Source organism: Vespula vulgaris, chromosome 3 (assembly GCF_905475345.1).
Source record: "Vespula vulgaris chromosome 3, iyVesVulg1.1, whole genome shotgun sequence".
Classification (NCBI taxonomy): Eukaryota; Metazoa; Arthropoda; class Insecta; order Hymenoptera; family Vespidae; genus Vespula; species Vespula vulgaris.
Window position 1 is genome coordinate 2041989 of NC_066588.1, and position 19018 is coordinate 2061006.

Below are 19018 nucleotides of genomic sequence, written 5' to 3' on the forward strand. Positions count from 1 at the left end.
ACTCGTAGGTATTTCTATAACGATCTTTTTCTATAAAACGAGTTTTACGAAACGAGAACGACCGAGGACTCCTCGGACAAGTATTAATTACGTTTGAAAGCAGTCAATGTCGATCGAACGATCGTTTTGTTAACCGATCGATAATCCATTGTAGGTATATCTAACGCTTTATCAAACAACGTTCGAATCGTTCACGCTTGGTCTCCGAAGCACAAAGTACTTTTCTGCATCGATAGCTAAGCAGATATTTTTATTGCGAATCGGCAACTAGAACGAAGGAAGGAAGGGACGATGGAAAAAAGAAGAAAAATGAAGAAATTAGAAGAGGGTAAAGGTGAATGGCAGAGGGTGGAGTGGCGTGGAGGGAAAAAGGAAAATTAGAAGAATTCGATTATTTTAGGATTTACGATGGAGGAACGAATAGCACAAGGGAAGTTCAACCTTCGAGTTTGCTTCTCGCGCTGTTTCTTTGTCTCTTTACAAACCGCGTAGTAGTACCTGTTTTCGTTTTATCGATACAACGGGAGAAGGGAAGGAAAAAGGAAGAGAAAGATGGAATCGATCTCTCTCTCTCTCTCTCTTTCTCTCTCTTTCTTTCCAGCACCCTTCGCTTTCGTTCTTTCCATCCCCGTCGAATCGCGGAATTAATTCCCACGCGCGTGACTTCAAGAGACGAGACAGACGCCCGTCCGCATCCGTAGTCCTTGCATCCTTTTAAGTTAAAGGAACGACTCTCGGTCGCTTGAATGCCGCGCCGGCCTAAGGGACATCGCGTATAAATCACTGTCCGCGACTTCAACTGGTAAGGGAGTGGGGGTAGACGTAGAAAGAGAAGAAGACAGAGAAGAGAGAGAGAGAGAGAGAGAGAGAGAGAAGCAAAGAGTAGCGCGAGTCCCAACGATCTCAGACTCTCTTCTTCCTCCGGCTACTTATGCTAATGCCGGCAAATCAATTTATTTATATTTATTTATAGCATTCAAATGTTTCCCCGACTCTCAGACCGTGCCTTCTTTCCAAGGATGGACCACCCGCGAAACCTGCGTTCGATCCTCCTTCGCTATACCGAGATCAGCCCTTTCTCTTTCTCTTTCTCTCTCTCTCTCTTTTCTCTTCTTCTCGAACAGACAGAGAAAACACGCTCTACAATTCTTCGATTCCTTTTTCAATTTTCGCATTCTACTTCCTATCTCTCGGTCACAGGATAATAAATAAATAATTTATTAAATGTTTTTTTTTTTTGTTTTATTATTTTTGTATCGCCCTGCGAATCGTAGTTTTTGTCGTGTATGTTTCTAATAGTGAATAGTATTGTAATATTTGTCGACTTTCGTCGCACGAAACATTGGATATTTTTAATAAATAATTTGTTTCTTTTTTTTATTATTATTATTTTTTTATCACTCTGCGAATCGTAGTTTTTGTTGTGTATGTTTCTAATAGTAAATAGTATTGTAATATTTGTCGACTTTCGTCGCACGAAACATTTGATATTTTTCTTTTTCTCTACTAATTAATGGCTTCTTAGTTACTGTACGTTCCTCACGTTGTTTTTCTTTTTCTTTTTTCCTTGTTCCTTACACTTCCACCTTCCTTATTCTCCGTGAAACGTGCAATGAAATTAAGCGCTTAACGGGCGCGGCTCTACTTCGGAAACGGCAACGTGACTCGAGTCAAGCCGAAGAAGTCTTAAGGTCGTTCATCACCCTTGGTTTTATAATGGTTTACGCCATCAATGAGAACAGACGTAACTCTTGATCGATTTTAATGGGTTTCCTTTTAAAAACTAAGATTTTATTTAGAACCCCACTTTTTCGAATCTTGAAAAAGCTTTATTTTTTTTTTTTTTTTAATCCTGTTTGAAAAATATTTTTTGGAGAATATTTTATGCAGAAATAAGAAGCTTCTTTAAAAATTCATAAAAGTAGAATCTTAAATTAAACTTTCGTCTTTAAAACCAGATCTCGTTTATCAAAATCAGTTAAGAATTACGTCCGTTCTCATTGTTCGCCTATATTATTATAAAGTTAGAGGGGTGATGAATAACCTTATGACAATGATCTAGACAACAAGTATGACTAATTCGATAGATTGAAGTTGATAGATTTGAACGCCCCCTGTAGTCTCTTTTTCGTACTTCACGTGTAGCGTCGTTAGTCGAAGGCGTGTACATTTGGGCGTTATTTTCTTACTTGTTTTGTTTGAATGTTCGAGTTATATTATTTTATTCGGAATGAGTTCGGAAAATATACTTCGTTTGATCACAGTTCTAGTTATCCTGACTTGCTGCATTGAACAAGGTAAATATAATAAATTTAATAGGAAAATATTTATATTGTAGATTTGTGAGATAACCTATAAACGAGTTACTATTATTAATCGATTATAAGTGTTAGAATTATTTATATACGTTTCTAATTTGTTATTATTAATACACGCGCGTGCGTAAATAATATATACTTACATTTTCTAGGTTTTTCTATAAAATGTTGGGTATGTAGATCCGATTCGGATCCAAAATGTGCGGATCCTTTCGATAATTCTACAGTGCCAATCACAGACTGTAAGCAAGAGCCAGATTTAGAACATTTACCAGGTGTACGACCAACAATGTGTCGTAAAATACGTCAAAAAGGTGAAATATATTAGAGTATTTTTTTTTTATTTTTAATCGTTCTATTTTTTAAATACTTTTTACTTGCATATATAGTCAATGGGGAATGGAGATATTTTCGTAGTTGCGCTTACATGGGTGAGCCGGGAATAGCGGGAGATGAACGCTTTTGTCTTATGAGAACCGGAACTTATAACATATTTATGGAATATTGTACTTGCAATAGCAAGGATGGCTGTAATTCAGCATCTAAGGATCATGGAAGTTTGTTATTACTCTTATTTACAATGATAATTCCATTAGGATATGTACTTTGTTTCTCTTAAAAAGCATTGCCAAAGTTAATGAAGAGATCTGAATTATTAAGTAACTTAAAACTTTTACAAGTGCCTTTGTAACATAAAGAAGTAATTAGTACTTATGGGCAACAAGATGATGAATCTTTGTATATATTTACAAAGAGTTCGTAGCATAATATATCTTAAAATCTGCTATTTCGTACACACAATCTTTTTATAAATATTTTATATCAAGAATATCTTTTTATATTTTTTACGAGTATTATAAACTATACTTAAAACATTGTTTTCCATGTCAGTATCGTTAGTACAAACAGATCTAACAAGATTAGTGTATACCTGATATAACATCAGAGTAATTTTAATTAAGACTGTTAATGCCATCCAAATAGATGCAAATTAACTTAGTAATATTGGAAATTGTGTGAAAGATTTTTTATTTATATATTACATTCTTGTAAGAAAGTTATTTACTTACAAAACTACCTGTACGTATATCACACTTGCAGTGTTGATAATATTGTGTAATGATGCAGTTAATGATCCGTCCAAGATTTATATCTATCAAATATTTTATATCTAATATGTAACAGAATGGATAATAAATCAAAGATAAAAAGAAATAAAATACACAGAATAAAATATATTATTAACAATACATCGAGTTTCAAAATAATTCTCTGCGCAAATATCGTGTATTTTAATAGAGTATATTTCTCCTTGAAAAAATAACACAATACAAATTGTATATATTGCAATAAAATAACATGAAAATAGAAATACGTCTATAAAATAATATTGCATAAAAAATACACATTTCGCGCGAGTTACAAAATCATAAATATTTACTTTTCGGCGTTAGTCGACATAACCTCTACAATTGTATTAATTATATTAATATAAAATAGATACGCGACAACAATTTATATGAAACTTTGGCGATTATAATTAAAGCTCGCTTTTCATCGATAATTGAAAATTATGCTTGTATTAATATTACTCGTATTTGTAATCCTCATGCAAACTGAAATATGATGAAGGTTTAAGATAAGAATTCATAATATTCGATCGATTCTATATGATTATTAATCGAAAAACTATTTAGTCGACATTTCAGTGTTTTAATATAATAATAAATACGTTTTTATTACGACAAAATAATAGTTCTAAATGGCAGTCTGATTGGACTAGTACAGATCAAAAATTAAAAAAATATTTACAAGTGTACATAAATCGACGAAAGTTGTTTATTAATAATATCATGTATATCGATATAGTAAAATAGATTAAGCCACCAAAGCACTAGCTGTAGAACTCTCGTACTTCCAATTAGGTGGAAGCGAACCCTTCATCTTATAATATCTTGCAAGACGATGAATTCTCGATTCAACGAGAATTAACCGAAATTTGCTATCTTTATCCTTGCGATTTCTTTCTAAATGCTTTCGGATACCAACTGCTCTTTTAATCAGGTGATATAAATCTTCTGGTAAATCCGGAGCAAGGCCCATACTTTTAATAATTCGTAATATTTTGTTCCCAGTACGGAACCTTACCTGGGCTACTCCATGAGAATCACGAAGTATAACACCTAGAAAATATAAGATATAAAAGTACTAACTTGATATGTACTATCTTTTATTAGTTAGTTTTATAATTTCTTATATAAATATCAGTAACAATTTATAATCAAATGACTATTAAAATCAAAAGTCATTGCAAAGTTTTTATTTTGTAAACGTACAAAGAAGATAAATCTGTCGATTATTTATTTAATTCTAATTTTGGATAACGTCTTAAAAATTGCAAAGTAATTCCAAGTCTCATAAAAAAAGAATCTAACGAAATTTACCAATTTGGGATGGAGTACATCCTTTCTTTGCTAATTTATAAATAAGTTCCTTGCAATCTTCAGGAGTTAGTTTTAACCAAGTTGGTACACTCCGACGATAAGGGAGAGCTGACTGAGATATACCCTTTCTGTGGAAAGCGATAATATTTATCTTGAAGAATAAAAACGTATCTAAAAATATTTTAATTAGGAAATAAAGATATTATCGATATTTATGATTTCATTGAAAATACCGTATCGTAAAAATAATTTCGCAAGTATCTTTTTATTATTAATAATAATGTACATTATTATATTACCCAGGTGCGTGCATACGACCCATGATGACAAATTTTCCAGATCGAAAGACTGCAGCGGGTAGACTTCAGCGAATTCCACAAAAGGTAACAGTAACAATGAACTTTATTGAGTTCTTTTTATAATTCACACATGAACTGGATGATACGTAAGCCGTAACATAAAAAAAGAAATCACCCTGTATTTATAATTTACACCTAGAGGTCTCCCTTGTCGCATTGCTTTAAGCGCTCTCTTTTCAAGTTAGTTACGTAATGTTAGTGATTTTCTAAAAGTCTCTAGAAGATTACTATATTGTTATTTCGTTGCGGATAAATCAGGAACTAATTTTGACTATCCTACGATACATCGGATGATAATATTGTGTAAGTATGTAATGTAAGAAAAAAAATTATTTAATTTACTTAATTTTATTATAGAAACAATAAACGTATAATTTATAAAATTATCCGATGTAACTTCGTAATACGAGATACATTATAAAAACAGAAAAGTTTCGTTTGAAATAAGTTTAGTAGTCAAAAAAAAAGTAAATGTTTCTCAATCCTGTTACTGATACTACAATGAACAATTTTTGATTATTTAGTTATCGATATTTTTTTTTTTTTTTAAGAAACAGGTGAAAGAATAATCGAATCGCAAGTATTCTACCTAAATTCTGATTTTGTAAAAAATATATCAGTCAGCCTTAACTGTCACCAAAATAAACTTAATTTAATTCTTCTTATTAAACATTATATTTGTAGTGGACGGTTAATATTTTCAGTATACTAAAATAGACATTTCATATTTGTATCGTTATATCTACAATTTTTTCTTTTTTTTTTTTTACGAATACCATAAAAAATTTATCTCCGGCAAGTGAAAGAATAACGGAATGAAAAAAGTTATATTTTGACGAATGCATTTTTACTCGAATGATTGCCATTTCGTTATCTGCTGGCCTGGTTTCGCCAGAGCCTGTTTCCATTGCTCGCCATAAGGGCCACCAACGTCGGATCCGATAGCAAAATGACCGACTGTCGTTTTCTTACCTGAAAAGATATAATAATATATTTAAAAATCGATTAAGAAAAGTATACATTAACATATCAATTTATATCTACTTAAGTAAAATTTCTTTCGATAATTGAGAAGATTAATAAGGTCGACCTCGTAAAATTACGTTCCTACGTAGCAAAGATTCGTTTAACTCGACCTTATTGCTTAACTCTTAGCTAACTTGATTAATCAATTCGTGCCAAGTAGAGACAACGTTTCAAACGATACCGAAGTGCTCGAAATGGAGGAGCAGAAATATGTTATAGCAATCACGATCGTACCCATTTTATTTTTCGAGACGTATTTTATGACGAAGCTCACATCCTTGAGAGCACCCTCGTAAGGATTTTCTGCAGCGACCCTAGCCATGTCAGGTGAAAATTTCATCGAAACACAAGGTGCGAAACGATCGCTCTTCCAAAAATGTGTTATCCTGCCGCTCTCAATGACCGACATTTTCAGGTACATCTGTCCCTTCAATGCTTCGTGTTCGTGCATCGTTTGTAGAGAACACCTCAAACGATGAAGACATAACACGAGGAGTCCACCATTATCATCCTTTTTATCTGTTTTTTCAAAACAAAGGGACAACTCGATTTTGCCCTTTTTATTTTCTTTCTGCAATGGTAAAGCTTTGTAAAGTGAAAATAAACTTGAAAATTATTAGATTTATTAAAGGATAAGACATATGATTTGATATTTGAGAATCTAACTTTATCATCGGAAATAGAAATGCCACTGCTGATCGGTCTGAGAGGTCTCCACAAGTCACCAGTAGATACGTCACTGGCGTGCTTTGGTTTTGGTGGTTTTATCGTGAAGTTTTTCGAATCGAGAGATATCGTGGTTGCACCGACGGTTCGTCTTTTGTCGAAGATCTTCCTTTCGCTGATTTGACCATCCGAATTTTTATCGTGTCCTATACTAAAAAACTGACCAAATATCTTACTCTTAGAGCTATCCTGATGATCATTCGATGATCCCTCCTGTCCTTTTTTACCACCCTTTTTTGCAGAGTCTTTCGCAGGTGACGAATTTTTCTCCTTATCAGCTTCTTTCTTTTCCGTTGCTATCAACGGTTTGTCTTCGAGAATGGCATAGAGCGTGACTACGATGAATTTCGAGCCATTTATTTCTTCCTCGACGACCTTCGACTTACCGAACTTGATCTTTGTCTCTTTTCGCAAATGAAAAGTGAATTCCTCGTTCCATTGAGGCCACGATTCGTTTTTCGAAGTTGTCTCGAATTTTTCTTTACTTGGTATTAGCTTCACCTGAAATTCAAATCATTTAATATCGAAATTTTCGAAAGATCGATTTTACGATAGAAAACGAGAAAAGAAAAAGATAAACAAAATCTCTCTAGATCGTTACGCGTCAATAATGGTTATAAAGTCGTGTGTCGATGATAGCTTCGATAAATGAAGTCGTAAAAAGATCGATATATACGTGTACACACACACACATGTATGTATATAATGTATATATTTCAAAACGGAAGAAGAAGAAAGATGAAAGATTTAAATAACAATCATTTCTCGAGGGGACACGATCATTTCCTCGCTCCTGTCATTACATAATATCATGGATATCATGAGCTCTCTTATATTTCACCTTGACGACGTAACTGTTGACCCTGGTAAAGCCAAAATTTTGTGGTAGATGTCTTGCACCAATGACGGTTACGCAGAGAGTTTTTTCATTCGGCGAATGGACGATTCTGACGCCTACTTCCGGTTCTAAGTTGACGGTACGATCCAAAGGCGTCGACACGGTTTTCAAGCCGTTGTCGATAAAATTCTTGATCTTCGCCAAGGCCATGTTGTTTCTCTTGTAAAGAACTCGATATAATGAAGTTTTTTTCTTTCTCTCTCTCTTCTTCTTCTTCTTTTTTTTTTTTTTAATCGTTATTAACTCTTATCGAGTCCCAACGATTGCTCGTTCAGATAACGGTCTACTACCGAAGATAGACATCCGGCGTTGTTCTCTGAAAAGTATCGTTCTTACTGTCGGTGTTCGTTACAATTACATTCATACGTAGAGACGAATAAGAATATTGATGTGTTTTCGCTTCGTGCAAGGAATATCAATATCTTGTATACGATACTATAGTAGCGGTCTTTATACTATAATAAATTATTACGATCGGACTGAAAACTGGTGGGTTTCGTTTTACGCACGATTAAGAATTAATTTTCTAAAAGTTTTAATCTTAATCTTATCTGTTTGTCGGTCTTGATGTTCTGTGCGATTATAAAAACTACATAAGCATGTAGGTTTAATTAATCCAAATGAAAAAAAAGAATCGTGTTTTTGCGACTGACTAATGAAATCGAAATCGATATCGATCGATATACGTGCATACGCTAAATTATTAACACTTTCATTTTACGGATCGATGAACACACTTACTATCAAATAAAGATAGAACTCGAGAATCGTTGTTCGTTTTATTCTGTAACCACAATACACGCTATCGCGCTTATTTTCAAGATCGTTTAAAAATGAATCGATAAATTCATATAACATTAATAACTGAGAACGAGTTCAAGTCAGAAATACATTGATACTAATGCAACAATAACAACAACAACAACAATAATAACGACGACGACGACGATTGGAACGGTTCAAGATACGTCGTTGGAAGTACTCCCAATGGTCCGACTTTCTCTCAAGACAACAACAACGAAAAAAAGTTTTATCCTAGCGACCGTCCTCCACCTGTTTCGAATTGTATCCCACGGTTCAGGTACAGGTATCGATCGGGAAAGGTACACTTGGGTTTGCGAATAACTATCGAGCACGAACTTGTTCCTTTTGGATGGAATAATCAAAGATTAAAATATTAAATAGATACCAATATCTTATCCGCGATCTTCGACAATCTCGATCAAGGAGATCGATGAAACTGATCGTTGTAGACGTATCATTTAATTCGAGGAGTGACTCGCACGAAAGACGTAGTTTCTTTCGTTCGTTAAGTAAACCTAACGAAAGAAAGAGAAAGAGAAAGAGGAAGAAAAAGAAAAAGAATAATTTTATCTAGAGCGAGTTTTAAGATGGTCGTACAGGTAACGATCATAGGCGTGATCTTCAAGGTTATTCGAGGACACTCTCCATGATTATTTTCTGACCACCTGATGTACCACATACAGCGTATTTCAACGATCTTCCTCTTTCATCGACCACTGTGATCCGATCTACGAACGATCGTTCGCGTTTCAAAGCCACGCTCAAGATCGTTGAGCATCGTGACTACTTGTTCGATCGATTGCCTGACTAGCTATCGAGCACGATAAACACAAACGTCACAGAGCACTCTTCAAGAAATTTCGTTAATACACTGATAACGAATATGACGAGAATATGAATCGTGCGCGTGGATCGAATTGAAAGCAATTACGTGTTTTACTGGCCACGTTCGAGAAAGACGCGCCACCGTGGTATGCGGCCCGAGTTGACGCGTGGGTTCTCTTTATAAGAGGCCAACCGGGTACTCGCAACAGTGACGGACGAAATTAGGGCGCTGATATCAGGCCCAAAATCAATTTTTCTTTGACATTGCGATTTTCTCTAACGACAAATTTTCTAAGGATTTTTTTCGCGTACATATCTTTTCAATCGATTACGACAAACATTAGTTTCACCGTAATCTACGTTTCAACGATTTTTAATTGAATTGCTAAATCATAATTTGTAATAATAACAATAATAATAATAATTTGTGTAAGAAGTACAGATGATTCGTTGTTTTATCTACGACTTTTCAATAAATTATTAATAAGCTTTCTAATGTACTAACGGTGTTATATACATGGTGTCTATAGCTTTAAGTACAGACCTAACGCATACTTTAGTCAGGATTGAAGTGGAGGGGGAAAACCGCCTCTACCACACGTTGTACGGTCATTACGAAGTTCGTTTGTGTGCGATGCCGCCTGTTGCGTGCATACAAGCTCGAGTATTCGTGTTAACGCTAAACTCATACTCATACACGAGGAACTACGCTACGTGAATGAGAGTGTGTCATCGTTGCCAGGGCCGTAACGTTACGCGATGGTACCAGCGTCACTCGAAATCGCATCGAATAAAATACTGAACGAATACAATATTTTTGCTACCATTTCCAAGCATGTTTTCTTGCTTACGAATGATCGAGCAAAGATTTAGATCCAAAGGAGATCAATATTTACGGAGAAACAATTTAATTATAATGTATAATGATTTTGTTCAAGCAAGAGAAAGGAATGCAGTATGGTGTGTCGTATTGCATTAATGATAATGAATGGCAACAGCTTTATTTAAATGTCGAACGAGCATATGTTTTATTTCTCTATCCAAAGGTGCTACCGAAACAAAATCTATCGAGACGCAATACGATTGAATTTTTAAAGAAATTTTTACGTTGTACAAAAACGAAGGAAATGAATTAAAAAAAGGAAGAAGAGAATAGAGAAGAGAGTAATTCGAAGCGTAAAATGAACGCGTTAATGAACTAGTTTAAATTAAACACGTTCGAGTTCTATGCTCACGAAACTATATCGATTGTACGTGAGATAAGCAAAGATGGTACCGACAGATTGATCGACCTTCGAGTTTGAAAGACGTACCTGTCTTTGTTGTGTCGCGCTTAGAACTGTCAAGAAGATGCATCGTTTCCAAAGACGAGAATAAATTTCTAAGGATTTCGTCTCCGCTTTCCTCTTGACTCAAATGTGCCATTTATCGTTTAATGATGTCACATGTATTATAAATAAATTTTAGTTCGCTCGTACTTCATTAACCATTAGATACGTACCCATAATTTCCTTTATGACGAAATATTCTCACAGCCTTCATGGTCTATGCCACCGTTTTCTAACTTATGGTAGCTTACTTATTAGTAGTATAAAAGATCGTATCTCGTTCTTATATACGCGTACATGCTTATACTTATATCATAAAAAAATACGACGTCCTTTAAAATAATTTTCAAACTTACCTTCGTACTTTTTTCCCACCGAGAAAATTTTAACCCGGTTTATACTCGTCCGTTCTATAATTTTGGTTTAGTAGTAACCACAAAGAAGCCGTGCTAGCAACGTTTGCCACGTTGCTTAGATGCGAGGGTTATCGTTTCTACTATGTTTACGCATTGGCTTAGTTGCACGTACCCTATACGTTTGTACATTCTGAGAATGTATGTACGTACGTGTTCACGTTGAATGCAAATTCTTGTCGATATTGGTGGGGCTTATCTTGGTTTATGTTCTGGATTTTCGCTTTGTCTGAAACTCGAATTACGGTACCAAGTGCAATTTTTTCGTTGAGCTCATGCTGATCCGAGGGCTTTGATATGAATTATCGTTCTTTATAAATTATATTTCAATATAATTTATACTATTGCATATTATTTTCATTCTAAATAAAATTGACGAAAAAATAATTAAGAAGCGCCTGTCAAATTGGAATATTTTTAACAGTATTCGATACAAAATTATTGAACTTGATTACAATTCTTATTGTCCGTAATTGTTAATGATACGAGTAAAAGGAAGTCGAATGTATTTAATTATAGTCACGGCAATATTCGATATAAACATTCAAAGTATGCGCCATAGAGGGTGCAGGATTACGAATATAATAAAATCGATAGAAAGATGGCGCGTCTTAACTCGGTATTTTCAACCACGTCCTCTTTCTCTGTCTCTTTCCCTCTAATTATCACCTGCATCCCGCCTTTGGATCAGCTGTTCGTCTACCGCCATGGCGCACGCGATGTCAAAACGTCGGAAACGTTTTCCCTTTTCGCGAGTTTTCCCGGTCGAAAGGATATTCTCGCGAGTATCGACAATGTAAATTACAAATGTTACTACATCGTATGTCTCGTGTATTATGTATTCGCAAAAAGCGTTGTTACATTATTCGTTGATGTGATATTTTTCGTTTGTGATATCGTTGGAGTGTTGAACCGTTTGTAGATTTTTGTGATAGTGTAAGGGTAAGTCGATCGATTTAAAATTCTCTCTCTAAAATTCCTGCTTTTTTTTCCTGTGGTTTTATTGATTTCTTTTTCTTTCAAAAAGATCCAAGACCTTCCGTAACATTTTCTTTGAATCTTTGTTTACAAACGAACTTAACCTAACCAAGATGAAAGACGTGGAATAATAAAGTTCAACAAACAGAATACTTCGTGATGTTTACAGCTAAGCTAATACCGACATGATCGTATGAAAGTTATATGATATAGGAGACAAGTGTTTTTACGATTGTTCTTGATCAATAAAGTGATTGTTATGTACGATTAAAGGATTCTTCGATATTGTCTCTTATTATCTTTTCTTTTATTATTAATTAGAAAATGTATAAGTTTTATTTCTTCGGGTTTCACATCGTTGGGAAAAATTTTTGTTTTTATATCGTTTATTTTTAATTTATAATACATCAACGTAATTGTTAAAATTATAATTCGTTAAAAAATTATTCTAACCTACAATTACTCGAATGGAACCTGCATGATCCTTGCAAAACTACCCCTAGAAACTTTGATCGGGAATCGCAAGATGGCACCACGTATTCTTAGCCGATACATTCCTATATGAATTCTTTTCTTTGTTCTTTGTAAGTAGTATGTATTAAAAAAAAAAAAAAGAAAAAAAAAGACAAAGAAACAAAGAAGAGAAAGAGAAAAGCTAAAGAACGGAAGGAGATATATATATCTTTAATATTTATAAATGAAAATCACCATCGAGAGATGCGAATTTGCCGGAAACCGATGCGTGGCGTTATAACCGTCGCTTTAAATCTATAGCCTGTCATACGTTTAGCAATGCAGATAGAAACGATCGATCTTTTTTAATCGAAAAATCCCTTTTCGCCTTCCGAACTACCTGACGTCGTGAGAGCTCTTCCGACATCGATCAACACGACACTAAACGCATTTATAAGATGCATGCCTCTCGCAAACGTGTCGCGCTTTAATGGAACGGCAAGCCAACTCATTTGCGTATCTCTATTTTCTCGCTTTAAGAGACGATTTTATCGCAGGTTAATTAATTACAAGGCAACTGAAAATAAATAATAGAATAGTACAGAAAGATAGATAGATAGAGAGAAAGAGAGAAAAGTATAATAAAGTTTAAACGAAATTGAAGAGAATAAAATTGCGTGGAAAGTAGATATAAGTAAAAGAAAAAAAAGACAATTACGATTTCGTTGGATTATTTCTGGCAATTGTCCTATCTAAAGATCATCATAAATTTGCAACAAAACGCGCCTATACTTCTTCGGATATAAAGCACGCTGTTTTTCTTTCTTTTTTCTTTTTCTTTTTTTTGAAGATGCAATGCGACGATAAGTCGTCTCGGCAAGGAGCCAAAGGAGCGCGTACAAGTCGACTGAATCTATCACGAATGCTTCGTTCGTTTCTCGCTACGTTGGATTATACTACTCGTCGTTGAATTTTGCGTGATATCCTCAAGTAGTACGAACGTAATATTGAGAAAAAAGAAATATATGTGTGCGTGTGTGTATGTGTCTGTATAAGATTTGGATCGACGATCCCTTTTCAATGGCCTTAATCGTCCATCCAAGTTTAATTTCGTTCCATACTTTTTTAACGAGATCATGGTCGTTCGTCTTTCTCTCTTGATCATTAAGAGACTCCTCGTTGCAGCGATTCATTGATCTCTCTTTCTCTTCACGGTAGCGTGTGAAAAGAAAAGAACAGAAAAGGAAAGAAAAGAAAATAAAAGGGAGAAAAAGAGAAGAGGCTTGAATTTCGAACGTTTCTACAGCCTCCTCTTCTTTTATTTCCTTCTTGGCATCGTTTTCTTGATTTAATGAACGCGAAGTCCATTCTCCTCTTCGACCCTCCAAAAAGTCTCTACGAATCTTCTTCCTAACTCGCTCTCTCTTTCTCTCTCTCTATCTCTATCTCTATCTCTTTTACTCGTTCGCTTTATTATAAACTCTTTTGTATAGTGCAATTTAAAAGTTTACCATCTGGTTCACCTTACCAAGCAAAACTTTTTTCTATGTATTAAAGTTCGAACTTGATGAAAGAAGAAATCAATGAATACGAGCGTGAATTTTACTAACTTTTGAATAACACACATATGTAACACGTACACATACACGTATTTAGATAGAACCAGTCCGATAATCCAGAAAATGTATTTTCGTTATTTGACTTTGTGGTTCCAGGATGCACGCTGTTTCAAGGATCGTTGCACTCTTGATTCATTTCAAGCGCCTTTGAGCATCGCGACCTTTTAAGTGCATCATTAACCATTCCCTTTTGTATCAAGAGAGTAACGCCACACTGAATTTGCACGCGCGTCTTTTCGCATCGCAAAGCTAGTCCGATTAACATTGCAAGAGTGACTACAAATCGTATATTTCATTCAGCGTGAAGCTGATGTGCTCGCAAATATTTTTTTTTCTCGTGCATTTAAACTTTGATTTCTCTCTCTCTCTCTCTCTCTCTCTCTCTCTCTCTCTCTAGTTATATATCTATCCTTTATGCATATATATATATATATATATATCTTTTTGTTAAATTTAATCTACCTATTCGTCTATTCGTCTCTCTGTCTTTCTTTCTCTCTTTCTCTTTCTCTCTCTTTTTTTATTCCATCTTTTCTCACGAAGAAAATTTCAACGAAGAATCGACCGTAGGAAATAGAGTGCGATTAGAAGGACGTTAGGATGGCGTTTGCATGGACTCGCGCTTTTAACGCGTCCACCCACTCACTGTCAATATTACTTCTACCTAAGTCTTTCCTCACCGGCGCGCCACTTCGTCCTAGTTTCCATGAAAGTTTTCCGTATGAAAGAGAAAGAGGCCGTGCCATTTTCGAAACGGCAAATGAAAGGTATTGTCTTCCGGCGTGAACGAGAAAGGGAGAGAGGGAGAAATATATACATACATACATACATATATATATATATGCATATATATATATATATATATATAGAGAGAGAGAGAGAGAGAGAGAGAAAGAGAATAAAAATAAACTCTTGGAGAGAAAATTTAACTTGTCCTTCGGTGATTTCATTGACGAATACGATTGATTTACAGGGGAAAAAGAAGTCATGATTCATGGTAGCTTTTTAATTAATCGATCGACGTGTACTGTTTTTTATTTTTTTTTATTTATTTTTGTGCGAACGTTCTATCATACCTCGATGCATTCTACGCATCTTAATATTCGATATCGGCGACGCTGATTAATGATAATTAGGATAAACGAACGGCGGATTCGTAATGAACGATTTTGTTTCTCTCTCTCTCTCTCTCTCTCTCTCTCTCTCTCTCTCTCTCTCTCTCTCTCTCTCTTCTATAGAACTTGCCCATCAATCGTCGAGGCCGTTGCGCGGACAGAAATTTCATTTATCGAGAAAGTTTAAATCAAACCGCCATTACTCACAAGCTGGCAACTGCGAGCTCGCATTCCGATTCACCAAAAGGCAATTGAAATTCGTTTCGTCACTGACTTTTCCGAGGCGGCCCACGCCAAATTTTTTTTCTCTCGCCTGTATCTCTGCTTTCTGTCGTATCTATCTATCTATCTATCTATCTATCTATTTGTCTATATGTCTTTGTACGTTTTACGATTTACCGGGATGATCGGCCGTTCGAACGTTCGCGTCGTTAAATTTTTTAACGACATAACAACTGAAAAAAAATAAAAAAGAATTACATATCAATTTAAGTAAAGAAAGATCATTTTTCCGATATGAAATAAAGACTAATAAGTTGTTATCAAAAGATCGAAAGACAATTATTTCGTTTTCGAAACAATGACCGAAGATGCCATCAATTTGGATGTCTCCAACGTCGTAAATGTAAGATCGGAGGGAAGAAGAAAAGCATCCGCGTGGATGTCTTTCGCGAAGGTGGGGGCCAAGAGTTTCCCCATAATTTCGCGTATTTTACGCGTTAGAAGTCTCGACAATGGCCGGCAAGATTAACAGCTTTGTTCTGCCGAATTCATTACCGAATTTAAAGGGAACAATGAACGTGTAAATCTTCGGGAGTCTCGCGTGACCGCACGTTCTCTTCTACCCTCGCGTTTATATCTCGTTCGGTGGATGCAGAAAGGGGTGGCTGTGAGAGTAAACGCGTACACAGACGCAATCGTTTTACTATCCTAGACGTCGTCGTCGTCGTCGTCGTCGTCGTCGTCGATGTCGTCGAAGATCTGATCGAAAGTAATATTCTTTGATTCGAGTGGTGTCGTCGCACGGAGTTACGATTTTTCCATCCATTTTGGGCAGGAACGGAAACGTCCGCGGTGGTACATCGTCTAGCTTCCGGTACTATCGTCCTGTGATTTATTCAACGAACCGCTTGTCGATATTTATCGTCCCAGCCGTTTCGCGGGTACGAAACATTCGGGCAGATAAATCATATTATCGTGGACAAGTGGTGGCCAGTACGTGGCTATCTGCACCGATGCCAAAATCATGAGAGCGAGTGAGCGAGAGAGAGAGAGATAGAGAGAGAGAGAGAGAGAGAGAACTAGTACCCAGGCACGAAAATGATATTAGACTGAAATTATATTACTTAACGAATGCCATCGATTTCGATTGACATTTGGATTAGGTCGATGACTGTTCTGTCCCCGTTTGTGGATTAACGAATAATAGATACTTTACTCGAGCCGTTCGTGAAAACTCTCGATCTCATAGAACGAAATTCTTTGAATTTAGCTGCGATGAGGAGTCACGTAAAGAATCTTTCCGATAATAAAGAGATGCCTCAACGAGATTGGAATACGATAGTACAAAAGCCTCGGAAGCATACTATTCTTATCGACTATCTTCTTCCTCTTCTATGGATCCCTAGAGTGCTCTGCTCCATCTTAATAATGTTATTTCTGGTAAGGAAAAGCCGTTCGATGAGAGCGTGTCATTTTCAGTAATAATAATAATAATAATAGTAATAATAATAAAAATAATAATAGTAATAATAATAATAATAATAATAAAGTGATTGTGGAATCGGAAGGTAGAGCTTGTGTTTACGAGGACATCTAGATTTCGTGGCATCTGCCTGTTCGAGCTTTCGCATCGAGCTTTCGAGGGTGGTTACTGCGTGCGCGGAGCTTAACCAGCCTGTGAGTTTCGTTCCGAACAACGTTCCGACGAGGCAGCTTCTCAAACGAGCTCCGTATTGCTACACTACCTCGTTTCTATCCTTGCCAGAGCTCTACGTCTGTCGGCTTAAATTCTGCATTTAACGCTTAAGCGCCATCGGATACGGCAACCGCGCTCGCTCCAGGCATCGACTATAAATTTCATTTCCCATCCCTTCTATGCTTCACCCTTCCTCCCTCTATTCCTCCCTTCCTCCCTCCCACTTGCCTCCCTTCTAGTTCCACAGTACTATCCATGCATATTCATTTCGAACGATTATTTGTATCGATTTATCGTCCGACCGATGGCACGATGCTTATCGCGATGAGTTTCGTCCTTTTTGAGGTACAACCTCGATCTCTTCTACTATGTCTCTCTCTCTCTTTCTCTCTCTCTTTCTCTCTCTCACACTGTTTTCATATCCGACGTTTATGAAAAATTTCATACTCCCGTTTATTTCTACGATTAAAGTGATTTTTTTTTCTTTTTCAAGAGAACGAACTTCGTACGACACTCGTTTGGGAAAAGAAAAACGATTGAATTAGAATTACTTATAGAGTTAATAAAGTTAATATTGAAGAGTTGAAGAGGAAGAAGAAACGAAAGTAGTAATTGTTGGATACTGTCGAGTAATTATCGAAAGGATCGGAAAATTGGTAAATGGCATAAAAGAATAGATGAAAAATATAGGTATGATATAAGAATACACCTGAAATTCTCGCAAATGGAGAACGAATGAGGAATGAGAGAATACAAGTATAACGTTTCTACGAAAACGAAAGAAAGAAGAAAGAGAGATAGGAACGTGTCGAGTAGTATACTCTTCCAACGAATTCGTCCCGCCAAGAGAACGAGGTATCGATTTTCTTTGGTACGGTCGATTTAAACTCGAAAAACGAAGCGTTAAAACACGACTTTTGCTTTTCTCATTACCAAGTCTTTTACCCTTTTTGTATGTACACGCGTCTGCACACAGCCACATGCACGCACGCAAACATACAAACAAAGCATTGATTATCTTCCTATTTGGCAACTTTTAAACAGATATTTCGATAGGTTGCTTTAATTAGATAGAAGTAGTTATTGGCAGGCTTCGTTATTATCGAAATTTTCGATAATACACATAGCGTAATTTTGCGCAAAATTCATGCTCGGGTCGAATTAAAAGTTTGCCGTTTTTTCGCTGAGCTCGCTCTTTTTAATAAATATTCGTGCCTCGTGACTGTATAAAGAACTCGGGCATAAACATGAAGAGAGGGAGAGAGAGAGAGAGAGAGAGAGAGAGAGAGAGAAAGAAAGAGAATTTTTAAAACTCCCAACGTAAATGCAAGCTACGCTGCTGCAAGGTAGTACTGAAGTTTTCATTTTTAAATATTGTGGGAAATAGTTGCGAGCACTTTTGTTTAAAAGAGTCGCCGAGTCTCCGCATATTTCGCATACTTTATAACGTTATCATGTGAAAGAAAGAGAAACGTGTGATCACACAGTCGATGTTAGAAGACCAAAAAAAAAAAAAAACAGAAGAAAAGAAAAAAGAAAAAGGACAAAAAAGAAGAGCTTCCCGAGTTTCCAGATTTTATTTCATCTTGTAATTATACTCCCAAAGCATTTTCGTTTGAACTCGTAATTTAAACTTCGAAAGGTATAATTTAAGTTATCCTAGAAGTTATACTTACGGGCCAATTAAAAAGTTCGAGCGATGTATCTGATTATTATGCACTCCTTCTAAATTCATCCTTGTCGTTTTTCTCGTTACGCACTTTTAAAAACGTAACAGAGAATGGTACTTTTTTA

At 35.7% G+C, this 19018-nt stretch overlaps 4 protein-coding genes across 8 annotated transcripts in view; 2 read left to right on the plus strand and 2 right to left on the minus strand.

Moving 5' to 3' along the window:
- Positions 1–2122: 2122 nt before the first annotated feature.
- On the plus strand, positions 2123–3568 carry LOC127062578 (uncharacterized). Its single transcript, XM_050991062.1, has 3 exons — positions 2123–2297; positions 2471–2632; positions 2708–3568. The coding sequence occupies exons 1-3, from the start codon at positions 2231–2233 to the stop codon at positions 2935–2937; spliced, it is 459 nt and encodes a 152-aa protein (XP_050847019.1). The 5' UTR covers positions 2123–2230; the 3' UTR covers positions 2938–3568.
- A 405-nt stretch (positions 3569–3973) lies between these two features.
- Positions 3974–5238, minus strand: LOC127062579 (40S ribosomal protein S13-like). The gene is made up of 3 exons (XM_050991064.1): positions 5062–5238; positions 4763–4890; positions 3974–4501 (listed from the first exon to the last, which is right to left on the minus strand). Exons 1-3 carry the CDS (start codon positions 5082–5084, stop codon positions 4197–4199), a joined length of 456 nt encoding a protein of 151 aa, XP_050847021.1. The 5' UTR covers positions 5085–5238; the 3' UTR covers positions 3974–4196.
- Positions 5239–5754: 516 nt separating this feature from the next.
- LOC127062574 (uncharacterized) lies at positions 5755–9562 on the minus strand. 5 transcript variants are annotated; one of them, XM_050991053.1, is made up of 5 exons: positions 9173–9562; positions 7715–8087; positions 6814–7374; positions 6382–6718; positions 5755–6093 (listed from the first exon to the last, which is right to left on the minus strand). In XM_050991053.1, the coding sequence occupies exons 2-5, from the start codon at positions 7919–7921 to the stop codon at positions 5969–5971; spliced, it is 1230 nt and encodes a 409-aa protein (XP_050847010.1). In that variant the 5' UTR covers positions 7922–8087; positions 9173–9562; the 3' UTR covers positions 5755–5968. The 5 variants fall into 5 exon arrangements, with proteins under 5 accessions (XP_050847010.1, XP_050847009.1, XP_050847008.1 ...); XM_050991052.1 differs by having other exon boundaries at positions 8961–9562; XM_050991051.1 differs by having other exon boundaries at positions 8740–9562.
- Positions 9563–11837: 2275 nt separating this feature from the next.
- Positions 11838–19018, plus strand: part of LOC127062568 (bifunctional heparan sulfate N-deacetylase/N-sulfotransferase) — a 278099-nt gene continuing 270918 nt past the window's right edge. Inside the window, exon 1 of the mRNA XM_050991036.1 lies at positions 11838–12083. The gene's annotated coding sequence lies outside the window, so the exon portion shown is untranslated. The remainder of the gene's footprint in view (positions 12084–19018) is intronic.

Coding starts and splice junctions, on each gene's coding strand:
- LOC127062578 (XM_050991062.1), top strand. CDS start 2,231: ATGAGTTCGGAAAATATACTTCGTTTGATCACAGTTCTAGTTATCCTG. Junction 2,298..2,470: donor GACTTGCTGCATTGAACAAG/GTAAATATAATA, acceptor TACATTTTCTAG/GTTTTTCTATAAAATGTTGG. Junction 2,633..2,707: donor TCGTAAAATACGTCAAAAAG/GTGAAATATATT, acceptor TTGCATATATAG/TCAATGGGGAATGGAGATAT.
- LOC127062579 (XM_050991064.1), bottom strand. CDS start 5,084: ATGGGTCGTATGCACGCACCTGG. Junction 4,891..5,061: donor GGTCGTATGCACGCACCTGG/GTAATATAATAA, acceptor CGCTTTCCACAG/AAAGGGTATATCTCAGTCAG. Junction 4,502..4,762: donor ATGTACTCCATCCCAAATTG/GTAAATTTCGTT, acceptor TATATTTTCTAG/GTGTTATACTTCGTGATTCT.
- LOC127062574 (XM_050991053.1), bottom strand. CDS start 7,921: ATGGCCTTGGCGAAGATCAAGAATTTTATCGACAACGGCTTGAAAACC. Junction 7,375..7,714: donor TCAACAGTTACGTCGTCAAG/GTGAAATATAAG, acceptor TTTGAATTTCAG/GTGAAGCTAATACCAAGTAA. Junction 6,719..6,813: donor TTTCTATTTCCGATGATAAA/GTTAGATTCTCA, acceptor TTACCATTGCAG/AAAGAAAATAAAAAGGGCAA.